This window comes from Astyanax mexicanus, chromosome 11 (assembly GCF_023375975.1).
Source record: "Astyanax mexicanus isolate ESR-SI-001 chromosome 11, AstMex3_surface, whole genome shotgun sequence".
NCBI lineage: Eukaryota > Metazoa > Chordata > Actinopteri > Characiformes > Acestrorhamphidae > Astyanax > Astyanax mexicanus.
Genome location: NC_064418.1, coordinates 41732522 through 41753594, shown reverse-complemented (window position 1 = coordinate 41753594; position 21073 = coordinate 41732522). Strand labels below are relative to the sequence as shown.

General features: G+C 37.6%; 2 protein-coding genes across 5 annotated transcripts in view; one reads left to right on the top strand and one right to left on the bottom strand.

Annotated features, from left to right (window-relative positions):
* LOC103023932 (plakophilin-4) overlaps positions 1-15240 on the bottom strand; it is a 178789-nt gene extending 163549 nt beyond the window's left edge. Inside the window, exon 1 of one of the 2 annotated variants that reach the window (XM_022680133.2) lies at positions 15089-15240. The gene's annotated coding sequence lies outside the window, so the exon portion shown is untranslated. The remainder of the gene's footprint in view (positions 1-15088) is intronic. The other variant, XM_022680134.2, reaches the window with a different exon arrangement.
* A 117-nt stretch (positions 15241-15357) lies between these two features.
* Positions 15358-21073, top strand: part of LOC103025319 (coiled-coil domain-containing protein 148) — a 112969-nt gene continuing 107253 nt past the window's right edge. Inside the window, exons 1-3 of one of the 3 annotated variants that reach the window (XM_022680135.2) lie at positions 15358-15434; positions 17972-18091; positions 19889-19954. In XM_022680135.2, coding sequence (XP_022535856.2) covers positions 19900-19954 — 55 coding nt within the window. In that variant the 5' untranslated portion in view covers positions 15358-15434; positions 17972-18091; positions 19889-19899. Of the gene's footprint in view, positions 15435-17054; positions 17186-17971; positions 18092-19888; positions 19955-21073 lie in introns of those variants that run through there. The other 2 variants (XM_022680136.2, XM_022680137.2) reach the window with 2 other exon arrangements.

The following is a 21073-nucleotide window of genomic DNA, read 5'->3' as shown; positions in this document are numbered from 1 at the left end:
AAAAAACTGGTGTGTGAAAATACTTTTGTCCATATACTACATATGAACTCAAGTTAAGAACCAAAGTCTATAGAAAAACAAAAGTAATGCTCTCTACTGAGATACAGAAGTTAAGGGTTAAAACTGAGTTTGGCCTTATGTTATGGATTACTGTTAGCATGACAGCTATTGCTGAGTTTACACTCTGCTAAATGTCAGCAAATTATAGGTTATTCAAGGACTTGCTCTGCAGTTGGGCAGCAGCACATACTCTTCTTTTTTCCACTCCTTTTTTCCCTTCCTTTTAGTTTGGAGTGGAAGACGTCCAACGACACGGATCGTTTCTCCAAAAATGCAGGCTATGTTTCATTAAAGCCGGAGATCAGAACAATAATAAACAGATGCAATTAGAGTTCACAGACATTCACAAAGAATACAAAGCAATTTGAAAACAAAGGTTGGGGGTTGGAGACACATTACATTGCTTATGTATTGTTTCTTTCAAAATCAAGGGAATTAAAAAAAAAAAAAAAAAAAAAAAAAAGATATGTCTCTACTGTCTAGGGACGTGTTGTACAAAATTTCTAAGCATTACTGTGAGGCAATGAATGGACAGCCATCATTCCAAAAAACACAACTCCACTGTTCCAGGATGTTATGGGTTCATTCATTAGGTGTACATAAACATCTGGATGTACAGTAAAAATATGCACAGCTATTTTACCACTCAACAGCTTGGAAACACTTTTTCATTCAATGTTTGCTAATAATACTCAAGTCATCCAGACTACAAAGGAACACACAAAGAATCATGTAGTAACCTAAAAGTGTTAAACAAACATTTAGATGCTCTTATTAGGGGCTGTTAACTTGTGGTTTCTGAGGCTGGTAACTCTGATCAACTTATCCTGTGCAACAGAGGTGACTCTTGCTCTTCCTTTGCTGAGGCAGTCCTGATGAGAGCCAGTTTCATCAGTGTTTTTGATGGTCTTTGGAACTGCACTTGAGGATACTTTCAAAGTTCTTTTTACTTAGTAATGTACTTAGAACATTATTAAAATAAAGCAATTTACTGTATACCTGTAACTCTACCTCTTCACAACTTTACAACTGATGCTCTTAATTCAATTCTCACACATTAAAAGACAAGAAATGTAAGTAATTAATTCTTGACAGGTTCAGCACAGCTGTTAACTGAAAGCCTGATTTACAGGTGACTCAACCTCATAAAACTGACTGAGAAAATCCAGCCAAGATGTGCAAAGCTGTCATCTAAACAAGTCTAAAAAATAAAATATATTCTGGTTTAACACTTTTTTAATTAAATGATTCCAATTGTTTTTATTCTGCATAGATTAGATGACTTTAGTATTACTTGGAACATCCTAACAAAAAAAATAAATGACTAAATTTGTTATCTATATATTCACAATATGTCCACAACTCATCCACACCTTATCCCAGAAATGTTGAATGGAGAACCATTGTTCCATAGAACAAAGTTCCTGGGAATTTTATACCCATCTAGTTCACAACTGGCATCACGCATGGTGCCAGTGCATAGATTATGTTTATCTACTACACAGTGTCCTACACTAGACAAGCTGTGTGTGCCTGCATCTGCACATTTATACTAGTTGAATGCATTTATTAAAAGGGTGTCATACCAGCACATCTGAATTTGTGGGTTTTTTAAACCCGCTGACTTTGTAGCGTAAGGCGACACCGCGGGAATCCATGCATGTCCTTTGAGAGTCCGAGTGAAATCAACCCTCATGCTCTGCAGAATTTCATGCTGGTGTTAAAAAGCAGTGAGCAGAGATCAGCGAGCATTGACCAAGCTAAACCTGGCAGCTGTACAGAATTGAGATAGCACATTTCATACTTGTTCCTGTGTTCCTGTGCATTTTTCTCTGCATTCAGCAAGGTTTTATCTTCGTAAGAGAATCAAGATCTTGGAAAAGATGAAGCATAAGAAAAAGCAGTATTTCCTCCCATGTATTCCATCCCCTGTCTACTTCACAGTACTGCACAGTACTTACATTATCTGTACAACAGTGAAAGCTACCGCAGCAGCTGAAAATCTGATACTTACGGGGATATGACGATGACATCATGCATAAAAAGTGTCCACTCATCATGCCAAGTCAAAGCATGTCACGAAGACAGTCCAGCGTTCTTCAACTGCAGCAGAACTCCCCAGAGGATCTGTCATTACTGTAGAGCACAGCAGCAAGACTCCGCTGTCCCCTGCGGCCCTTTTCTACTTCAGCTCCGTAAGCAGAGAACGGCCTCGGACAGCGGCGAGCCAAGCCAGCTGAAATATTTACCAAGTTGCCATGCATACCACCTAAGACTCCGCTGCCAAGAAGAAGCCAAGGCCTGTGACGGCGGTCTGGAGTTATCCACGCTCTATAATAAAGTCCTTTTTTCCTCCCAAAAATCCACCGCTGTTCTCGCCAGCAGTCCAGCTGTAGCTCGCCGCCCCGTGCTTCACCCGTCCTGAGGGACGTCTCTATGGCGGTCCGGCTGCAGGACAAAACTCTTTTGTGAGTCTAATCTCCCAAAGCGCTGACACGGTTTTGTGCTCTCAGCTACATCCTGCCATCCAGGAGCCAACCACAGAATCTACGCAGAGTGCGATCAGCGAGCGGCCTTGCTCATAAATAATGCCTCAATAATTCCAAATGCCACAGCGCACTCGTGGGCTTATGAGATCCAAAACACTCACACTCACACACACACTTTTGACAATCTCTTTGAATTAGTAATAACTGAGCAGGAACATAAAGATGTCTGGAAGTGGAATCCACACATCTTCAGCTCATGCAAAATTAAAAAAGTCCAAGAGTTCAGAGGTTGTGTTCCCACGGTGGTTCCTGTTAATTAATAATATGCAGCAGCACTTAAGGCTGTCACGGCTGATTCGATTAGTGATCCAGTAAATCTACTCGCTCTTCTGAGGATTAGCTAAGCTGCAAAACAGTTCCAAAAACCACTAGTGGAAAAGACACTAGGGATTAGGAGTGGGCGATATGGCCCTAAAATAATATCACGATATTTCATGGTATTTTCGCGATAACAATACTTTTGGCGATAGTAAGAAATACCGAATTAAAAAATGATTTCAAGAATACACTAGTGCACCAAAATGAATATTAAATTTTCTTATTGCACGTGATATGATATAGCACACCCTTAACTGAGATTTAAAAAAATACCAGAAATGACTCAGACTTGTAACAGAAGTCAACGATCCAGAATGTCATGGTACTAATAATGCGTTCTACATATCTCCATATATCCAGGATTAAAGTAAAATAAACAATACTGGACATATATAATCGGTCTCTAGTAGATATATAATGGGAAATGAGAACAATGTGAATTTTTCTTTTGATAAAAACAGCATAAAAGTAGTACCTTGGTGTGACAATTGGGGGTGGGTGATATGGCACGATATTTCAGGGTATAATATGGCTCACGATATCGAAACATTTTGGCGGTATTATCGTGTACGATACGATATGGCACACCCCTACTAGGGATATATATAACTTTAAACAACAAGTTACTCATCTAAACCTAAAAGATACATCAAAATCATAATGAATGCATATCAAAGAAGATACTAGTGGTGCTAGGGATGCACAACAATGTCAGAAAGAAACATATTGGTATTGGTATTATCAAATGAAATGATCACTGAGGGGCTCCTGATTGGTCAAGCCATCTAAATAAGTGTTAATAAGTGAGGCCTCAATAGCCAGATTTTCATCCAAACATTTATTAACAGTTACACACTATTACGAAATTCTGTGTAAAGAAGCTTCAGATGATTAGATGACGCAGATTATTGGCCGTTAAGTAGTAAGAATGAAACTAATAAAACAGCATGACACATCTCCTACAGCTTAATAAATCATCACCTATTTAAAAAAAAAAAACATTTCCCATTCTTGTATTTCACAACTATTTCACAATTAGACACAATTTAGCAACATTCAACCTGCTCAACCTCTTCTAGCATAAAATTATTTTGTGTAATAAATTATTGTTTGTTTATTGTAGTTCTGTACAGTTTTCGAGGGAATGAAGAACCAAGCTAAAAGGTGGGCACCTCAAGAAATGTGATCTCTCAGATAACTTGTTAGTTGCAGGCTATTTACAAAGCTTTATAAAAACTCTGATTACTTAAACCATGTAACATGTAAAATAATTGATGCCTACACAAATTGAGAGGAACATAGCAATGAATGAATGAATTAATTAATGCCTCCGCACTGTTTAAAAGGGTTAATTCCTTTGTTATGGTATTATGTTATTTTATTAGTGCCAAATTAGTGGTCTAAAAATGCCAACAATATCGTTTATCGCAATGATTTTTGGGACACAATATCGTTTGCCATTTTTTACAATTGTGACAGACCTAATTTACACACACACACATACACAAGCTTATATACATACCACACACTTTACACATACATACCAGATCAATTTAGAGTATTACATTTTCTGGGTATTTTTAGATTATCCATTTGACCTGATCTCTGATTTTTTGGACTTTGGGAGGAAACTGGAGTCCCCTGAGGAAACCGATACAGACACGGGGAGAACATGGAAACTCCACCAAGATAGGGACTTGAACCCACTAAGCCACAGTGCTGCTAAGCAAAGCAAGTGTTTTAGGTATGCATACTGTTTCTCCAGTTTTCTATGGAATTAAGAATTAGTAATAGTATAGTAACAGTAACTGTGGAGGTGAAGATAATAATAAGGAATAATGAATAACACTTTCTGAGAGGATTGTTAATATGACTGCTAAAAAAGGGAAATCTAACAATGTCTGTTTCTTACTGTAAGAGAGAGATTTGTATGTAGATGAATGCAAAGTGTTCATTATCATCATTACTAATATTAATGTATTAATAATCACTGTCTGTTGACTGGCAGTGTTCAGTTTCATTGGTTAATTAATAACATTTTTAAATCCAGCATCCATGCCCAGCCCAAATTTCACCTACCAAAATCAGAATCAGGCTAATCATATAGCTGTGTGCTATATTGCTGTGCTGGCCAGTGTAGAAGGTGTAAATATCTGGCTTTGATTTCATAAAGCTTCATTTCTCTCCATCTTCTGGTCGATTTCACTGCAGAATAACAATCTGCTTACACCTAGAACTGAAGAAATGTTCTAGACCCAAGACTCATCTTCCCTGCTACAGATTTCATAACTAAAAGTATGTTTATATTGCACTACCTTCAGCTCACTTCCCAGAAAAGCCACAGAGTGATAAAAGGGGGGTGTATATTGCATACCCCACAAGGAATTTCTGCACTCTATTACTTGTGGTTTCCCTCAAGGAACAGCCTATTGCCCCACAGAATGCGCTTCCAGTGTCTGGGGAGGAGAAGAGCAAAAGGCCCGATGGAAAAAAAGGAGAAACTGGACATGTTAATAAAATGAGGGCAGGAAGTGGCATTTTTGTTCAACAAACCATTTGCTGAAAAGTCTTCCACTGATGATTAATAACTAATGGTTAGAGCAGGCAATACGCATTAGATTTGCAATGAATAGTAAAGAGGACTCTGTTAGAAATGAAAGAAACAACATCAGACACTGCATTTTGTTCTGTAGCAAATACAAGTGTATCAAACTAAATTCTTAATTTCACTGATATGATAAAATAATGCATTTATTTGATATTTATTTTTACGATTAATAAGAATGACTAGTGCCTTGTGTTCATGGTAATACAGTCAGTACCAGTCAAAAGTTAGAAGACACCTTCTCATTCAGTATTTTCTTTATTTAATTTATTTTCAAAGAAGTTGCTTTGCTATAGCTTAAAGAGACAAAAGAGAGTTGGATTTGGTTTGGGTAATTGCTTTAGGACCAAATTAGGGATGTCTATTGCCATAAAAGATTAACAATATTTTTACTTAAGTTATAAAGTGGTTTTCTAAATTAAACACTTTGGACAAAACCAAAATCGAACAAAATGAAACAACTGGCTAAGGACTGAATATTCAACATGTTGTTCATCTTCTATTAGGGGAACACTGGAATACAGGTACATCTCAAAAATTTGAATTTAATTGAAAAGCAACTTTATTTCAGTAATTCAGCTCAAAAGATAAAACTCATACATTATATAGGTGTATACTATACGTTTTGGGTGTTAATATTTTTTTTTTTATTATTTTTTTTTTTTACAGTCAATGAAAACCCCAAAATCAGTGTCTCAGAAAATTTTTAAATTATATAAGACCAATTGGTACTTTTGGCAGTGTGGGCAGTGTGCCAAGTTCTGCTGGAAAATGAAATCTGCGTCTCCATAAAAGTTGTCAGCAGAAGGAAGCATGAAGTGCTGTAAGATTTTCCAAGAAAACACTGCACTGACCTTGACTCATTTACATTGCACTCTTTGAATGAAATATTTCAGTTTAAAAATATTTGGTGCATCCCTTCCTCTAAAAGTAAACTATATGCTAGCTAGTAGGGGTGGGCAAAATTCTATTGTATACAATATATCGTGACACAGAAATATCATGATATTAAAAATCCATATCATGATAATAGGGCTGTTCTGTCTTAAAAGTAGTCTATTATTTACTGTGAAGCTTTAGGTGTATTTATTGTATAATTGTTTTAGTTTGCAGTTTATATGCACGTACTAAATATTCTGCAATATTATTTGCTGCATTATATTATTTATTTTGCCACATTATGATTATTCTGTTATACTATTATACTATATTCCTGAAATGAATAAATTATTTTAGTTTTCCTATATCGCCAAGTATATCGTTATCGCAAGAATACCCTGAAATATCGTGATATTATTTTAGAGCCATATCGCCCACCCTAACTAGCTAGTTTTCGGGTGATGGAGTTAACATTAAGGAGAAGACCAAAGGAATAAGGCAAAGACAGGAATAAGGATGATACTGTTGTGTTCTTTGCAAACTACTCATAAGCAGTGGCACAGTTACTGCCACCAGGGCAGAAATGAAGAATGAAGGCAGGAGAACCCACTAAAGGGGGCGCTAAGAACTATTCAACTGATGTCAGTTCGTGTTAGATATAAGCTGGCCTCAACTTGGCGGCAGAACATTCACACCAATACAGGATAACAAAAGAGACGAGGACAAACACAGCAAACTCCTGTGTCCTAACTCAAATCTTCCAAACTTCCCGTACTGAATTACAGTGTTTGTGCTTTTACACTACCAATAAATAAATAAATAAAAATAAGACAATGTGTTTGTTTCTTTCAGCAAAGAAACAATAGCTGCCCAGAGACAAAGGCATGCAGGGTATTTGCTTGTGTTCAAGGCTAAAGAGAACTCCAGCAGGGGGAGAGAAGAGCACTTCACAAGAGGGAAATACAATACAATTCATTACAATCTATTATTTACTACATAACATATTGCATTTTAATGTTGGTGTAAATCCAAATCCAAAGCTCCTACTCAACTCTATCTGCAGGCCTGTGTTGGAGAATGTGCTGAACAAGCCTTTACCGTGGCAGAAATTGGATAAGAGTGCTCTGTTGTAAAACAACAATCCTACAAAGACGTTTTTGTGTCTGAATATTTTGCTGTATATATCCGGCTGCTCTCTGTCTCCAGGCCCGTCAGGAGAAATTTCCAATTCTCAATTTGCCTGATTAGCTGAATTCCTGCAAACACAAGTTCAGTCAGCTGTGGGGAGGTTTACTGAGGTAATGTGCATCACGAGGAAGCCTTCTCCAACACTCACTCACTCACTCCACACACACACACATACAAAACGCACACACTTCCCATGGAAAGGTAGAAAGCTTTTAGCTTTAGAAAGCTATTAGAACCAATTCAACTCTCAGTACATCAAACTAAGTATCAATTCATGACCAGATCTGCTCACAAAACGAGGACAAGAACATAAATAAACGCCATGGTCTTCTGCTGCTGCTGCTCTGCGAGATGATTTGTGGCATGGACATGACCTCAGCTGTCTATAAGCGACAAAGACTGATGACACGCAATCTCCTACAGGCAGCCTTATATAACGCCAGTGCGTAGATGGCATACAGAGCACAAGGCATGCCCAGATGTGCTGGGACGTACTGCAGTGCCATTCATGACGACTCAAGTCGGTTTACTACGATAATAAACACAGAAGAGGCTAAAAATACAGCCCTAGACATAAATAAGCAGTAAGGAGAGAGATCACGTTTCAGCACTCCATCCAAAAGGTAGTGCTGTCAATGGCCTCCTGCGGGTTCTCTAGGACTGGACGCTCGCCAAGATGACTGGATCCGCTCACACTGCGAAACATGGCCACCTGCCAGAGACTGAAAGCTGAATGGTGAATCAGCATTAATAACAGGGAATTCATTTAATGTGGTCCGTCAGGCTGTCACACAGTTCTGGACCAGAGACAAGAAAATAAGAAAAAAAATAGAGATAATAATAAATAAAAAAGCTACAAGGGTGGGTTTTAGTTCCCACCCAAAAAAAAAAAAAAAGAAAAATCTAAAGCAACATGACAGCCTTCGAGTTTAAGAGATTCCACCCAGCTAAAAACACCCAGTCAGCAGGAGCACGAAACAACTTCTGAGCTCATTTCCAGATAAACCCGCAATTTCACCTCGGCTTATCTGCACTGTCCAAACTGTAGGTGGATTTTTTGTTGCAGTAATCTAAGGGGAAAACTGGAACACTGCAGTGCTTGCTTTAATAAATGCAGTGTTTAAAGCATAAAGCAGGCAAAGGAGAAAAGGTCGGTCTATGAGAATAACCCACTCACCCACCTGCCTGCCTGCCCACCCTCAGACTCAAACACACAGCGGAGATGTCATGTATGTATTGATGGAGATTGAGCTCATATCATATCAGATGAAGCTGCTGGATCAGACATCAGAGGAAAATTTAATAAATAAATAAAAAAAAAGGATGAATCTGTAACTCAAACGTGCAACAAATCTACGCATCTTAAAACAGCATAAATTCCCATTCACAGTGTATGAATGTCAAAAAAATGATTGAAAATGATTTAATAACATTATTTCAGTAGAAAACTCAGTTTTATTTATTTTATTGTTGGTGATTATGGCATACAGCCAACTAAAACGCAAAAGTCAGTGTCTTCAAAAATTTTAATAATATAGAGGACCAATTAACACTTTTGGCAGTGTGGGCAGTGTGCCAAATCCTGCTGGAAAATGAAATCCGCATCTCCATAAATGTTATCAGCAGAGGGAAGCATAAAGTGCTGTAAGATTTTTCAGAAAAACACTGCACTGACTTTAGACTTGATAAAACACAGTGGATCAACACTAGCAGATGACTTGTCTCTCCAAACCATCACTTGGTGGATTGTGGAAACTTCACACTAGACCTGAAGCAGTTTGGACTGTGTGTCTCTCCACTCTTCCTCCAGACTCTGCTCCCTTGATTTTCAAATAAAATGCAGTATTTACTGATGGTCATTGATGGTTTGGAGAGCCATGTCATCAGCTGGTGTTGGTCCACTGTGTTTTCTCAAGTCCAAAGTTTCTCTTTACTGAAATACAAGGAGGTTATGTTTAATTTAAAAGCTGCAGTAAAGTCAATGTAAAACAAAAAGAAAATAAAAACGAAAGCAAAACGAAAAAAAAATCCCCCAAAAAAGAGATAAAAAACTCACTATATTATTGCTTAATAACTGACCACAACACCATGTGCCATGTAAAGGCAACCAAAACAATAACAGAAAGCCCTACACATAAAAGGAACCATCTGCTCAGCAGTTTCAGCATTGAGCTAGTTCTGAGAGCTGTTATGGTCCTGAATGCAGCCATTTACTTTGTTAAAAAACACTGAAAACCCATTTTAAAGCAAAGCTTTTAGTTTTAAATAAAAAAAAGCGCAAAACGGAGACCTAATCTTCTGCAAATCTGCCAGCAGCGGGGATTTCCTTCCTTTCTGACAGCAGCGTGTGGAATAAAGCCTAAACGGCACACATGAGAGAACGCTTCCTCCCACCTAGCTTCATTTCCATCCAGAATGGAAAGATTAGGCCGCCGAATCAGCTTCGCAGCCAACAGCCATGCGCACAAGTATGCCACATTCTTGGAATGAGAAACGAAGTGGAAAAAAAAGCATTATCACAACGCTAGGCTGTGTGGTTGCAGTGGATGAGGTGTTTTAATGCAACGTTACTCCCCATTCCGTTTCAGAGGAACACAGCACTGCACAGCTTCATGCTTTTGCTACTCCAGCACACTCCAATTCCACACATCAGCTCCTTATCAGGTCATTCACCAGTTGAACTAGGTGTTCTGGAAAACAGGAATACTGAAATACACAGTTGCAATCTCACAGCATCGCACTCAACATTCTCGCACACTTTAAACCAGGGCTTCTGTGTAGCTGCGGAAGAGTGAAGCAAACTGCTTTGATTTCATGCATGAAACAATCCTGCAAATAACAGCTGCTGACCTTCGTTTTGAGCCACACAATATAAAGTGTGTTTAAAGCAGAATAAAATGAGGATTGGTATTTTTGCTTCCATGCTCTTTGTACAGTCTGGGAGAGCAAATCAATTTTATGAAGTTTTTAGTTAATCCAAATCACTCTTCGAGCTCACCCTCATGGATTGTTAAGAGATGGGACTGAGAGAGAAGCCTTTCTCCACATTAAAGTCAGTGGTGCATTAACATGTGATCGAAGCTTTTATGTTTATAAGATATGATTTAAGATTAATGTTGCTTTAAATATTTATTTTCATGTGACTAGCTTTAGTAACACTGATATTAGAGAAGAAACAACATGCACATGTGCAATGAAACCAGTCAGTTCCACATGAGTGTTTCCACATTACAGCACTAATTTAGTAATTCTATAAATACAGTAAAGGTTTACAGGCGAAGCATCAGATTTCCAAAAGAGTTAAAAATTGAGATTGAAGAAATTTTATCTATTTTATGTCATTTTAATTTTATCACTTTGCTTCTGTATTAATTTAAAGTACAAAATATGTTTTTATAGGCTGAACCAAAACACATTTAGAGCTCCATATTTTACTGTTTCAGTCAGCTGATACAATGCCAAGGCCTTTCTTCATTCTCTGTCTACACCAATCAAGCATTGAGAGATTATCTTTCCAGTGAAGTCATCATTGGACTCATTTTTGTACCTCTTTAACCACTGTACTTTGCAACCGAATACTTTGATGCCACTTTTTTAACCTTTAAAAACACAGAACCATCTTCCTGTATTTACTTTGTTGCTTCTACCCAAGACAGCTCTAACTAATGAGCAGAGAAATCTGGCACACGTGGTTTGTTGTAGAATGTCAAGTTGCGCTTGTGATTTTCCTTGTGTGAAAGCAAATCAAAAGGGGAAAATGTTCCAATGTATCAAACTTCCCGGATTAAGACTAGAGAAACAAACTACAGGTGTAAAAACACTTGACTTGGTCTGTCTCTCCAAAAGTTGACATAATTATTTACTCATTAAATATCCACACATTTAAACATCCAGGCATTTACAGGGGTTTTAAATCCCACATTTAAAGTGATAGAGGGCAAGGCAGAAACAATTGTTGACCAATTAACTAATTTAAAAATAATCATTAGATTAGTCAACTAAAAAAAAAACAATAGTTGCATCCCTGGTATGAACAAGACAAACACCACAGTCCCCTACTGGTGTAACATGATTGGGTCTGGATATGTGTATCAGAGAAATGCCGCAAATGCAAAGGTTAATAACAGACCTATTTCTCTTGTGTGAGAAATTACAGTGATTTCTTACTAGAGGCAAGCGCAACAAAAGATGACCACTATATGAAACTGAGACTGCTACAATCTACTATAAATAGCTAAGAGTATGTACTTCATAATTCATAACAGTGGTGGGGAATTGAAGGCCAGAGTCTAGTACAGCTCTTGGCAAACCAAGTAAACCTGCCAAACAATGGTTTGGTTTAATGAGTTAACTTAGCTTTGTAATTATTCTGTAAAACTGACCAATAAAGGCTATTTCTCACAGTTTTACCTCTTCATATGTGAACTTAATCTAAATGTTAATGTCTCAAAAAGCCAAATTATTAGTTATTAGCATCACTGTTCACCAGAATTCAGAGCAGAGAGGTCATTTAAACGCTTCAGACTGACATCTACAATTGGTCAGTGCTTTAATCTGACATTTGATAATGTATTTACTGCACTCTGATGAGCAGCAAACCCCTTTTCCTGCCACTGTCTCCACTGGCTTGATCATAAGGGGGTTAGATTTGCTTTTCTGCATGGTTGCATTGGCACAGTGTGTGTTATACAAAACCACTATACATATAACACTAAACGGAATTGCTTTTATATCTACAGCTCAGCATAAATCAGGGAAGAGCAGCAGCAGTGATATAAATTAGGTCAAAAAAAGAGATACAGGATACAGAATCAGATACAGGCAGTAAGATAAGCAGTGTTCATATAGCATCCTATACTACAGCCTGTACAGTAGCAGCCCACAGAACACTGCTCTGGGAAAGAATCCAACAGCAGATTAATTCATTCTGAAGAGTATTCTGTATAAGTAATGCTTTTTCAACAGGTACTGTACAAATACGCAATTTATAGCTTTCAGAAGCACAGAACATTACGTAATATTAAAGAGCAATCTACACTGCACACATCAGCTCCATCACTCTGAAAAAAAAAAAAAAAAACAGTCCCACACAATTTCCCGAAGAGTAATTACCCCCAGCTCTATAGATGTGTGGTAGGAATAAGCTACGCATTCGGCTGCGGGTACATCCTTTCCTCACAGCAGCATTTCTCTGCTTCTGCCACCATTTATGTGTGCACTTGAATGGAATAAATAGACCCAATAAGCTCCACATGCATTCTCGGAGACACCGCTGTTTCAGGTTGATGGACGGTTCAATTTTAGATGATGTGAAAAAGAGGAAATCATCAAAGACGGCAGAAAGACATGATTTTTTAAATCAATGCTATGCGCTAGATGTTAGAACATATGTTATGAAGATTTGACGGCATTTATGCAACAAAAACCAAGAAGAACTTAGGAAGTTTTCACACCTGCCCTTTCTAGTCCAGTTAATCCAAGCTCTGATTTGTTTTTAGTGCTGGTGCGATTGATTTGGGCAGGCCTGAAGACAGCAATCACATTCATTTGGGCAGGTCAGAATAAAGTAATGAATGCAGAGCAAAACAACTAGAAAGAGGCCCTTGAGAATAGGTGGTCTTGTCCTCTGAAAGGGTTTTGTTTGAGCGAAGTGGTTGTGCAGGTGCAGTTTAATCCGGCATGTTACCCAGATAATTACTGCACCTCTGAAAAAATGCAATCTCTGCTGCTGCTGCTCCATGTGAAGCATGCTTGATCCACTTTTGGATTTTTCTCAATTGGGTATTCAGTATTTAAATTAATAGCCTGCTGTGTTACGATTCTCGATTATGATCTTACATAACAATAGTTTTTAGTAAACAAACAGCATAATGTATATATTTATAAATAATTTATATATTTTCCTATACATTTAATTTCTTTTTTTTTTTTTTTTTTACGAATTGTAAACAGTTCAAGCTCTTCAAGCTTACAGGTACATATTTTTTTATATTAAACAGAGTGCAAACATAACTCCTTACATTTCAGTTTAGGAAAAGTGTAAAAAAAAAAAAATCACTGCCACATAAAAGAGTTTTTTACAGGTTTCTGACAGAAGTAGATGTCAAACAACTGAGATTCACTCTATAAATAAAGATGTACAATGTCCAATATTCCATTCTGAAAAGTATATTAAAACAGTAGTATGATTAATCAAATCAATTCAATTAACCTCCCAGCTCTAATTTTTTTCTTTCTTTTTTTTTTTTTTAGATACTGCGTTTACTCTTAAGCATATTGATATACACTGCCTGGCCAAAAAAAAGGTTGATGCTGCAGTTGGTCTGCAGGTTTAGGTTCAGCAACAGTATGTGCTGAAAGAATGAGGTCAGCTGACTACCTGAATATACTAAATATAGACCAGGTTATGTCATCAATAGATTTTTTCTTTCCTGATGGCATGGGCATATTCCAAGATGACAATGTCAGGATTCATGGGGCTGGAATTGTGAAAGAGTTCAGGGTTCAGGGAGCATGAGATCATAATTTTTACACATGGATTGAGAGAGTTCACCACAGAGTCCAGACCTTAACCTCATTGAGAATCTTTGGGATGTGCTGGACGGAGAAGAGCTGCTTTGTGCAGCGGTCAGACTCTACCATCATCATCAATGCTGCTGCAAGATCTTGGGGGAAAATTAACAAAATGCAATACTGGATTAAAATAAATCTTGTGACACTGCAGAAGCTTACTGAAATAGTGCCACAGTGAATGTGTGCCACAATTAAAGCTAAAGGCGGTCCAATTATTTTTGTTGTTGTTGTTGTTAGAATATATCAAACAAGGAAATCATCTAAAATAGATATACAATGTTTCTTGCATTGCATTGATGACAGCGTTAACACACAGTGTATGCACACAGAAAAGAAGCAGAAGCCCCGCCCATTTCTCAGACTCCTCCGTCCACCTCACATTCCTCGGATTCCAGCACGCAGCTCACCTGGACACTCATTCGCCCTCGAGCACGCCTGCTTTAATCGCCTGCTGCCCTCGAGCGCAAGAAGAGGAGCTATTAAAACCTATTAAACTGAGAAATTACGTTTTCTCTGAGTTAGAGAAGTAGCGTTAAGCTAAATTACACCACCACTGAATTCCTTTACAGTGTGTAGAAACCCTGCAGGCACCAAAGTCAGCAATTCAAATCCCATATGTATTGTGGAAGGTAGATAGATATAGCTCATGGTGGTGCAGCTTCGTGTTAAAAAAAAATCACAGATTAAGTCTTTAAGGTTCGTTTCCAGCGATAAAAAAATAACTCTGTTAAACCACAAGTTTCCCAAACTGAACAACAAACATAAGCTTGCAGCCAGAGTACAGTAAAACTACACATATAACCTACAAACACACACACAGCCCAGCCAGTTCACACTTAACCGCACACTCACACTCTAACACTGTTTCTCTGCATTTTCTTCATGTTTAAACACAACGTCTTAAGTAGCTCCATACCTCAAGGAGGGCTCTCTTCTTCTAGTCGGCGCCCCGCAAAAACACGCGAAAAGTGCTCGGCGAGTGGACTTACTGAGCCACTTCAGTGTCCGAGCTCCGCCGCTCCAAACTCGGCTCCATGCTCTGCTTCCCTCCGCTCCCACTCCGGAGCGATACGAGCAGCGGCGACGTCATGATCAGGATCGGCAACCCACCGCGGCGATTGGTTCAGGTAGAGGGCGGGCTTTAACATGATTGGACAAAAATATCTGAAATGGACCAATAGGGGCGGATCAGTCTCCTTGGTTACATTTTGTACACGAAGCGCGTGAAGTGTTTTTTTTTCAATGGCGGATTAGCTAAACAGGTAAAGAGCGATATATTTATATAATATTTAATTAATATATTTTACAATGAACATATACAAAACTGCTATATAATACATTCAGTTAAGAGGTAGTTAACTAACGCTAGCTAAGCTTATGTGACGTTTTACGTTAGTAGAGAGTGTGTGAAAGTTATGGCTGGTTAATATTGAACAAATATCTATAATGTTATCTAACAATACTAGTAGTTAAAATATTAGCTAGTTAGTTAGGTTAGTAAGCTAGCTAAATTATATTGAAATAATTAACCTAGCTATGTTAGAGTATGTATATTACAACTGACAAGTAGCTACATGTCAGCACCTTCCTTTTAAGTAAACAAAATAAATTAATTAATTAATTAATTTAAAATCTAACGTTAATTTAAAAATTGCAATTATTTAAAAGGATAGTTTATCATACAGTCGAGCTGTAAAACCAACCAGAAAAAATAAATTATACTTTATATTATCATAAAAATCTCTCTCATCATTTACTAATGGGGATGAGCTCTTAATCGTGGAAATTATTTAATTGCCAATTTTGCCGATTATTTTAGGAAGGTGACTTTGTGCTCTGTCCTATGAGGTTGACTGACAAATTTAGCTACCACTTTAATTTTGTTCTCCATCTTTTCTAAAATCCCTCCATGGTAGTTCTACTGTTGACATTAACTATCTAAACAGAAATAACATTACCATAAATAAAATAATAATAATAATAATTGGAGATGCATTGAAATAAAAATTGTAACAAAAAAAAAAAAACAGAAAAAATAAACACTAATTTTAACACCTTAGCAGACATATGGACAAAGCTCAATAATAGTTCAAGTAAAGTAGCCTTTGGTAGTTTTATCTTTTTTCACTTATTTGGCAGACTACTACACATTCTTTTTTCAAATATCTTCAGGTGCCAAACATGATTAAAGACACAGTTCATACATGCAGTAAATGCTGGATGCCCCAAGTTTGCTTTTTTATAATTTAACATAGATTAAACACACCACATAACTAGTGCACCAGTTGAATACAAAGCCTTACGCACATCAGATCATGCCAGTTTGTTATGTAATCTGAAACAAACTTTCTTAAAATACAGTACAAAGGATTAGGCACGTTTGTTACTGTAAAAAAAGTGAGTAAAAGATTAACTGATCTCCAAAATACATAAACTTTGCAAAATGCTACATTTGTGTATTTGTTTTGTTATGTACAGTATACAGTGGAAAAAGGATATGTGCTCCATTTAAAGGTTTAGACAGCCCAATAGCTCTCAAATAACTTAGTTAAGGCTATAGCTTATAGTTCATAATTAGTCCTCATATCTAGTCCTTATAGTCATTAAACCTTTTCCTAACAATCAGCAACCATGGGTTCCTCTAAAAATGTAAACAATTCATGCCCATAATGCAGAAATGGCATGCAACAAAAATGTTTTTGGAGGTTTTGTGTAGGAAGATTTAGTAAACTATGCCATGATGATGTTGCACTGTTTTATTGTGCAATGATGCCTGAACAAATATGCCTTTCTTTAAAGAGTAATAAGAATGCTTTTATTATTAATGAAAAGCACACCTCTCCAATAACATGTGGGTGGATGAACCATGATTTGGGTTTTCCTTGCAGCCAGTGACACAAGAAGCTTTTACTGTGAAAAGTAAAGAATGAATCTAGAAGATGCAAAGAGGACGGCTTCTTCAGCAGAATAATGACCCAAACACCTCTAAAGCCACAATGGCCCACCTCAAGAGGTGCACAATAGTTTTCCATGGCCTTCACAGTCTTTCTATATAAATATTATTATTTTTTAAATATCAGAAACAGTTAATTACAATTAGAAATAATTTGAAAATAAGCATGTAAGGAACTCACAGCAGGTAAACAGAGAATGAAAAAAACAACTGATAGTTTTCACCTATATAATGTTTGAGAGTCCTATGCTGTATAGAATAGTGTAGAATAATGCATACATAATAACCCCACACAATTTCCAGAATGAGCAATTACCCTCAGCAGTGTATATGTGTGGCATATGTCATCACTCACTGTCTTCAAACTGAAAGAATATCATTAGCCGCTAACCGCATTCAACACACACACACATACACACACACACACACACACACACACACACACACACACACACAAGCAATGAAATCATTAACTTGATACAATGTGGAAAGAGAGAGAGAGAGGGAGGAAACGAGGGAGAGAAAGATGTCACCACAGCTTATCCCTTCCACTCAGTGCTAATCAAATGCAGCAAATGAATTCATTAGTGCTCCCGCTGTCTCCCTCCAGAGCTCTTTCCCCAAGTAAAATTGATTTCCATGTTAGAAAACACCTAATGTCTGTTTTTGACTGGGAGATGAGGCAGCATGTTCCTCAGTAATGCACTTAGAGGAAAATGAGATGCTTCTGTTTGTTGTCATCATATTCATATTGTCATATTCTGCTCAAATTGAGATGTAATGGTGAAATTTCATCAACATTACAAGCAGCAAACTGAAACTGAGATTTTCTTCATTTCCCTTAAGCGTTTTCTGGGGTTGAAACAGCCCGCACATCTCCTGAATCAATCAAGATGCATTAAATCGTGACGTGGAGAGCCGTTCTGTTGTTTTTAACCACCTGTCACACTTCTTTCGGAGGCTGAGGTAATTTCTATAAGCCTATGCTGACGTTAGTTGGATGTGAAAAATGCTGCTTGTGTGGAATCAGTAGATAACTGCTTCCCCATTAACTTTCTCAATGTAAATGTTAATCCCTTAAAATAAGCTGATTACGACAGCTGCAAAACATGAAAAGGGATTTGGGATGGCACTCTGACCTCACTCCTACGACCCTTAACCGCTCAGCGCGGTGGTTTAATTTGCCCGTCGTACCCATGGCAATACTTTGGTATTCATAAGCACATGATTAAAGTGGGAGTTCAGTGAAAAAATTTAATTCACTCACTTTTCTGCTTTCACAAAATGTCATTATGCCACAAGACATTTTTGGTGTAGAACATTGTGCCCAAATAATGTTGACCTAACTCCAATAATGGATACACAAGTAAATGATTAATATCATGACATTCTGGAGAAAGTTCAGCTCTTATATATTTAGTAATGATGGAATCATAGGGCATCTCATAATATGATATTATCACGATACGGTGCCCATGATAACGGTTATGTCACTAAACTGTGATTCTGTGATGCTTTATATATCACAAGGCAATTTTCTACAATACTTTGCAGAACCTGTGTCACTAGGGAGGATAAAATTCTCCTAAATAAGCAAATACCAGAAATTATGGATTTATTGGAGTCAATGTAACAGAATTTGACAACCAATAGCCTTTACTGTTGGTTTACCCCAGTCATTTGATTAGCACCACCATGTGGAGTAATGAAGCAGTAACTTTAGTTAGTCAAATTGGGTGGGGGGGGGGTGGTAGATTTAGGTAGATTGGAGCGCCCATGTTTCAGTATAAATATTGATGCTTGTAGCCATGTATCCATGCAATATGATCAAAATTATATACTTTATATGATACAGTGATCATTTATTGTCCTATGCCTAATATACTGTATACTGTATTTTTAAGTTTATAAGGCACACTTAAAATCCTTTAATTTTCCAGAAACTGACATTGTGTCTTATAATCCGTTGCGACTTATGTATGAATTTTATCAGTCAGGTTGTAAGGAGCAGTAAAGCCACTCTGCTAAAGTACAATGTTAAAAGAGTGAGTTTTCAGTGAAGTTTCTCCAGCACTAAGCAGCATTAGCTTTAGCCGCTAACTACAACGTGAGCTCTTTCGCTGTTCAGAGGTGAGTATATAAGACTGTAGTCTGAGTTTTTGCCACGTTAAAACAAGCTACGTAGGACGAACTACTAGCTATTAGCGCCCTGGCTTACCAGAACACTTAGGGTTCCTTAGTCTAAAGCTATCATGTGGCATTTACGTCCCGCTAGCGCTGCATTTAGCGGCTAATGCTAATGCTGCTGCACCCAGCCTTAATGCTGGTGAAACTTTTTCATCCTTAGACAAAGTAATAGACATTTAAACTTACTGCAAACAAACAGAAGTGCTTCACTCACCTAAATGAACAGTTTTCAGGAGAGAAATCTGTGTAGATTAACATCCAGAACTCGTTTGACTTTGAAATAATTATTTTTTAAACAATTACTGTTACTTTGTTTACCTAGACGCTTCCCCCAGCTTCCCCATTAGTAGGTAAACATGGCGACACCCTTGCTAACTTCAAAGTAGGCACCCTTACTAGTGTCACTTAATGCACCATATAATCCAGTGTGCCTTATGTATGAAAATAGACCAGAAATTGCCTTAAGTAAATTTCAGATACCAAACCTGATTTGGCTTGAAAGGTAATGATAAAAAAAATCAGTATACACTTGACATTTCTAAACTATTGCTTTTTTTCCTGACTGATTTTCCATAGGTGAAAAGGAGATGAGTGGGAGGGACCTGCGTGCCTTCCTGGCGGGTCATCGGGCAGAGGACACAGGTAAGGCAAGCCTCTGTTTTCAGCACTCAGGCTGCGCTCTTCCCCTTTTCAGCGGGGAAGATGATATTGGAGCGCAGGTGATTCCACAGCAGCACGCTCTTGAGTGAATGTGACCTGAAGCGGCTGTGCTGAGCCATTTGAAAGTGCTGTGATTACGCTGCTGTTGTCAAGGGTAACACAGAGCGGAGAGTGCGTCTCTTTGAGGGGCTGCTGAGTGATAGAGTGACTTTCTGACATTTCCTGCTATTACTCCCTCTCCTACATTTTCCTTTAAATTCCAGCCCATGTCTCTGTTCACCTGCTCATACCTGTACTGTAAAAAATATGTATAGACAAAGTATTATAACTACTTTCGAAATATTATGTGGGTTTTCTTCATGCCTCCAAACCAGCTCTGATTTCTCATGGCATGGACTGTGGTATCTTGCTTTAAGGTAGCAGCAGATTATAATTTACAAGTTCTGTACGTTGAGTAGAAATGCTCAACCATAAATTCAGCCAAATGTTTCATTTTGTGCTGTTTCAGTACACAGTAATGAACTTTTCTTTTTAAGGTCCTTTTAAGGTCCTTTTCTTTTTTTCCAGGCTACAGGGGCTCTTTATTAAGGAAGAAATTCAGTTATAATATAAAAAAACAACATCAGCTAACACCTTATAAAATGTATACACAATATTGAAAAAAACAAAAACACCATTACCTTGGATCACCACAGACTGTTTTGTTTTGTTTTAAATCAAAGTGTTAGTGATTCCCATAAGGTAGTATTTTAAAATGAAATTTGAGGATTTTTTTTTTTTTTTGAGAATTTATAATGTTTTTAAAAACTTTGTGACCAAGAACAAACTGCTGATCTATATTTATGCATCATGAGGTCCCTTTCACTGTCCCCCCGTTTGTTCATTCTTAAGCCACTTTTGGTAGGTTCTGACCACTGCACACTGGGAACACCCCTAAAGCCATCACAGACGATGGACAGATGCATTAAACAGCTTTTATTAGTAAAAGGGGCAATACAGAGAGAAGTCAGAGCAAACAAGGTCAACACCGGTAAACAGTAGTAGAAAGGGTTTCATATACCAAGAACGATAAAGAGTCCAGGGAGTGAGAAAAGGAGTGAG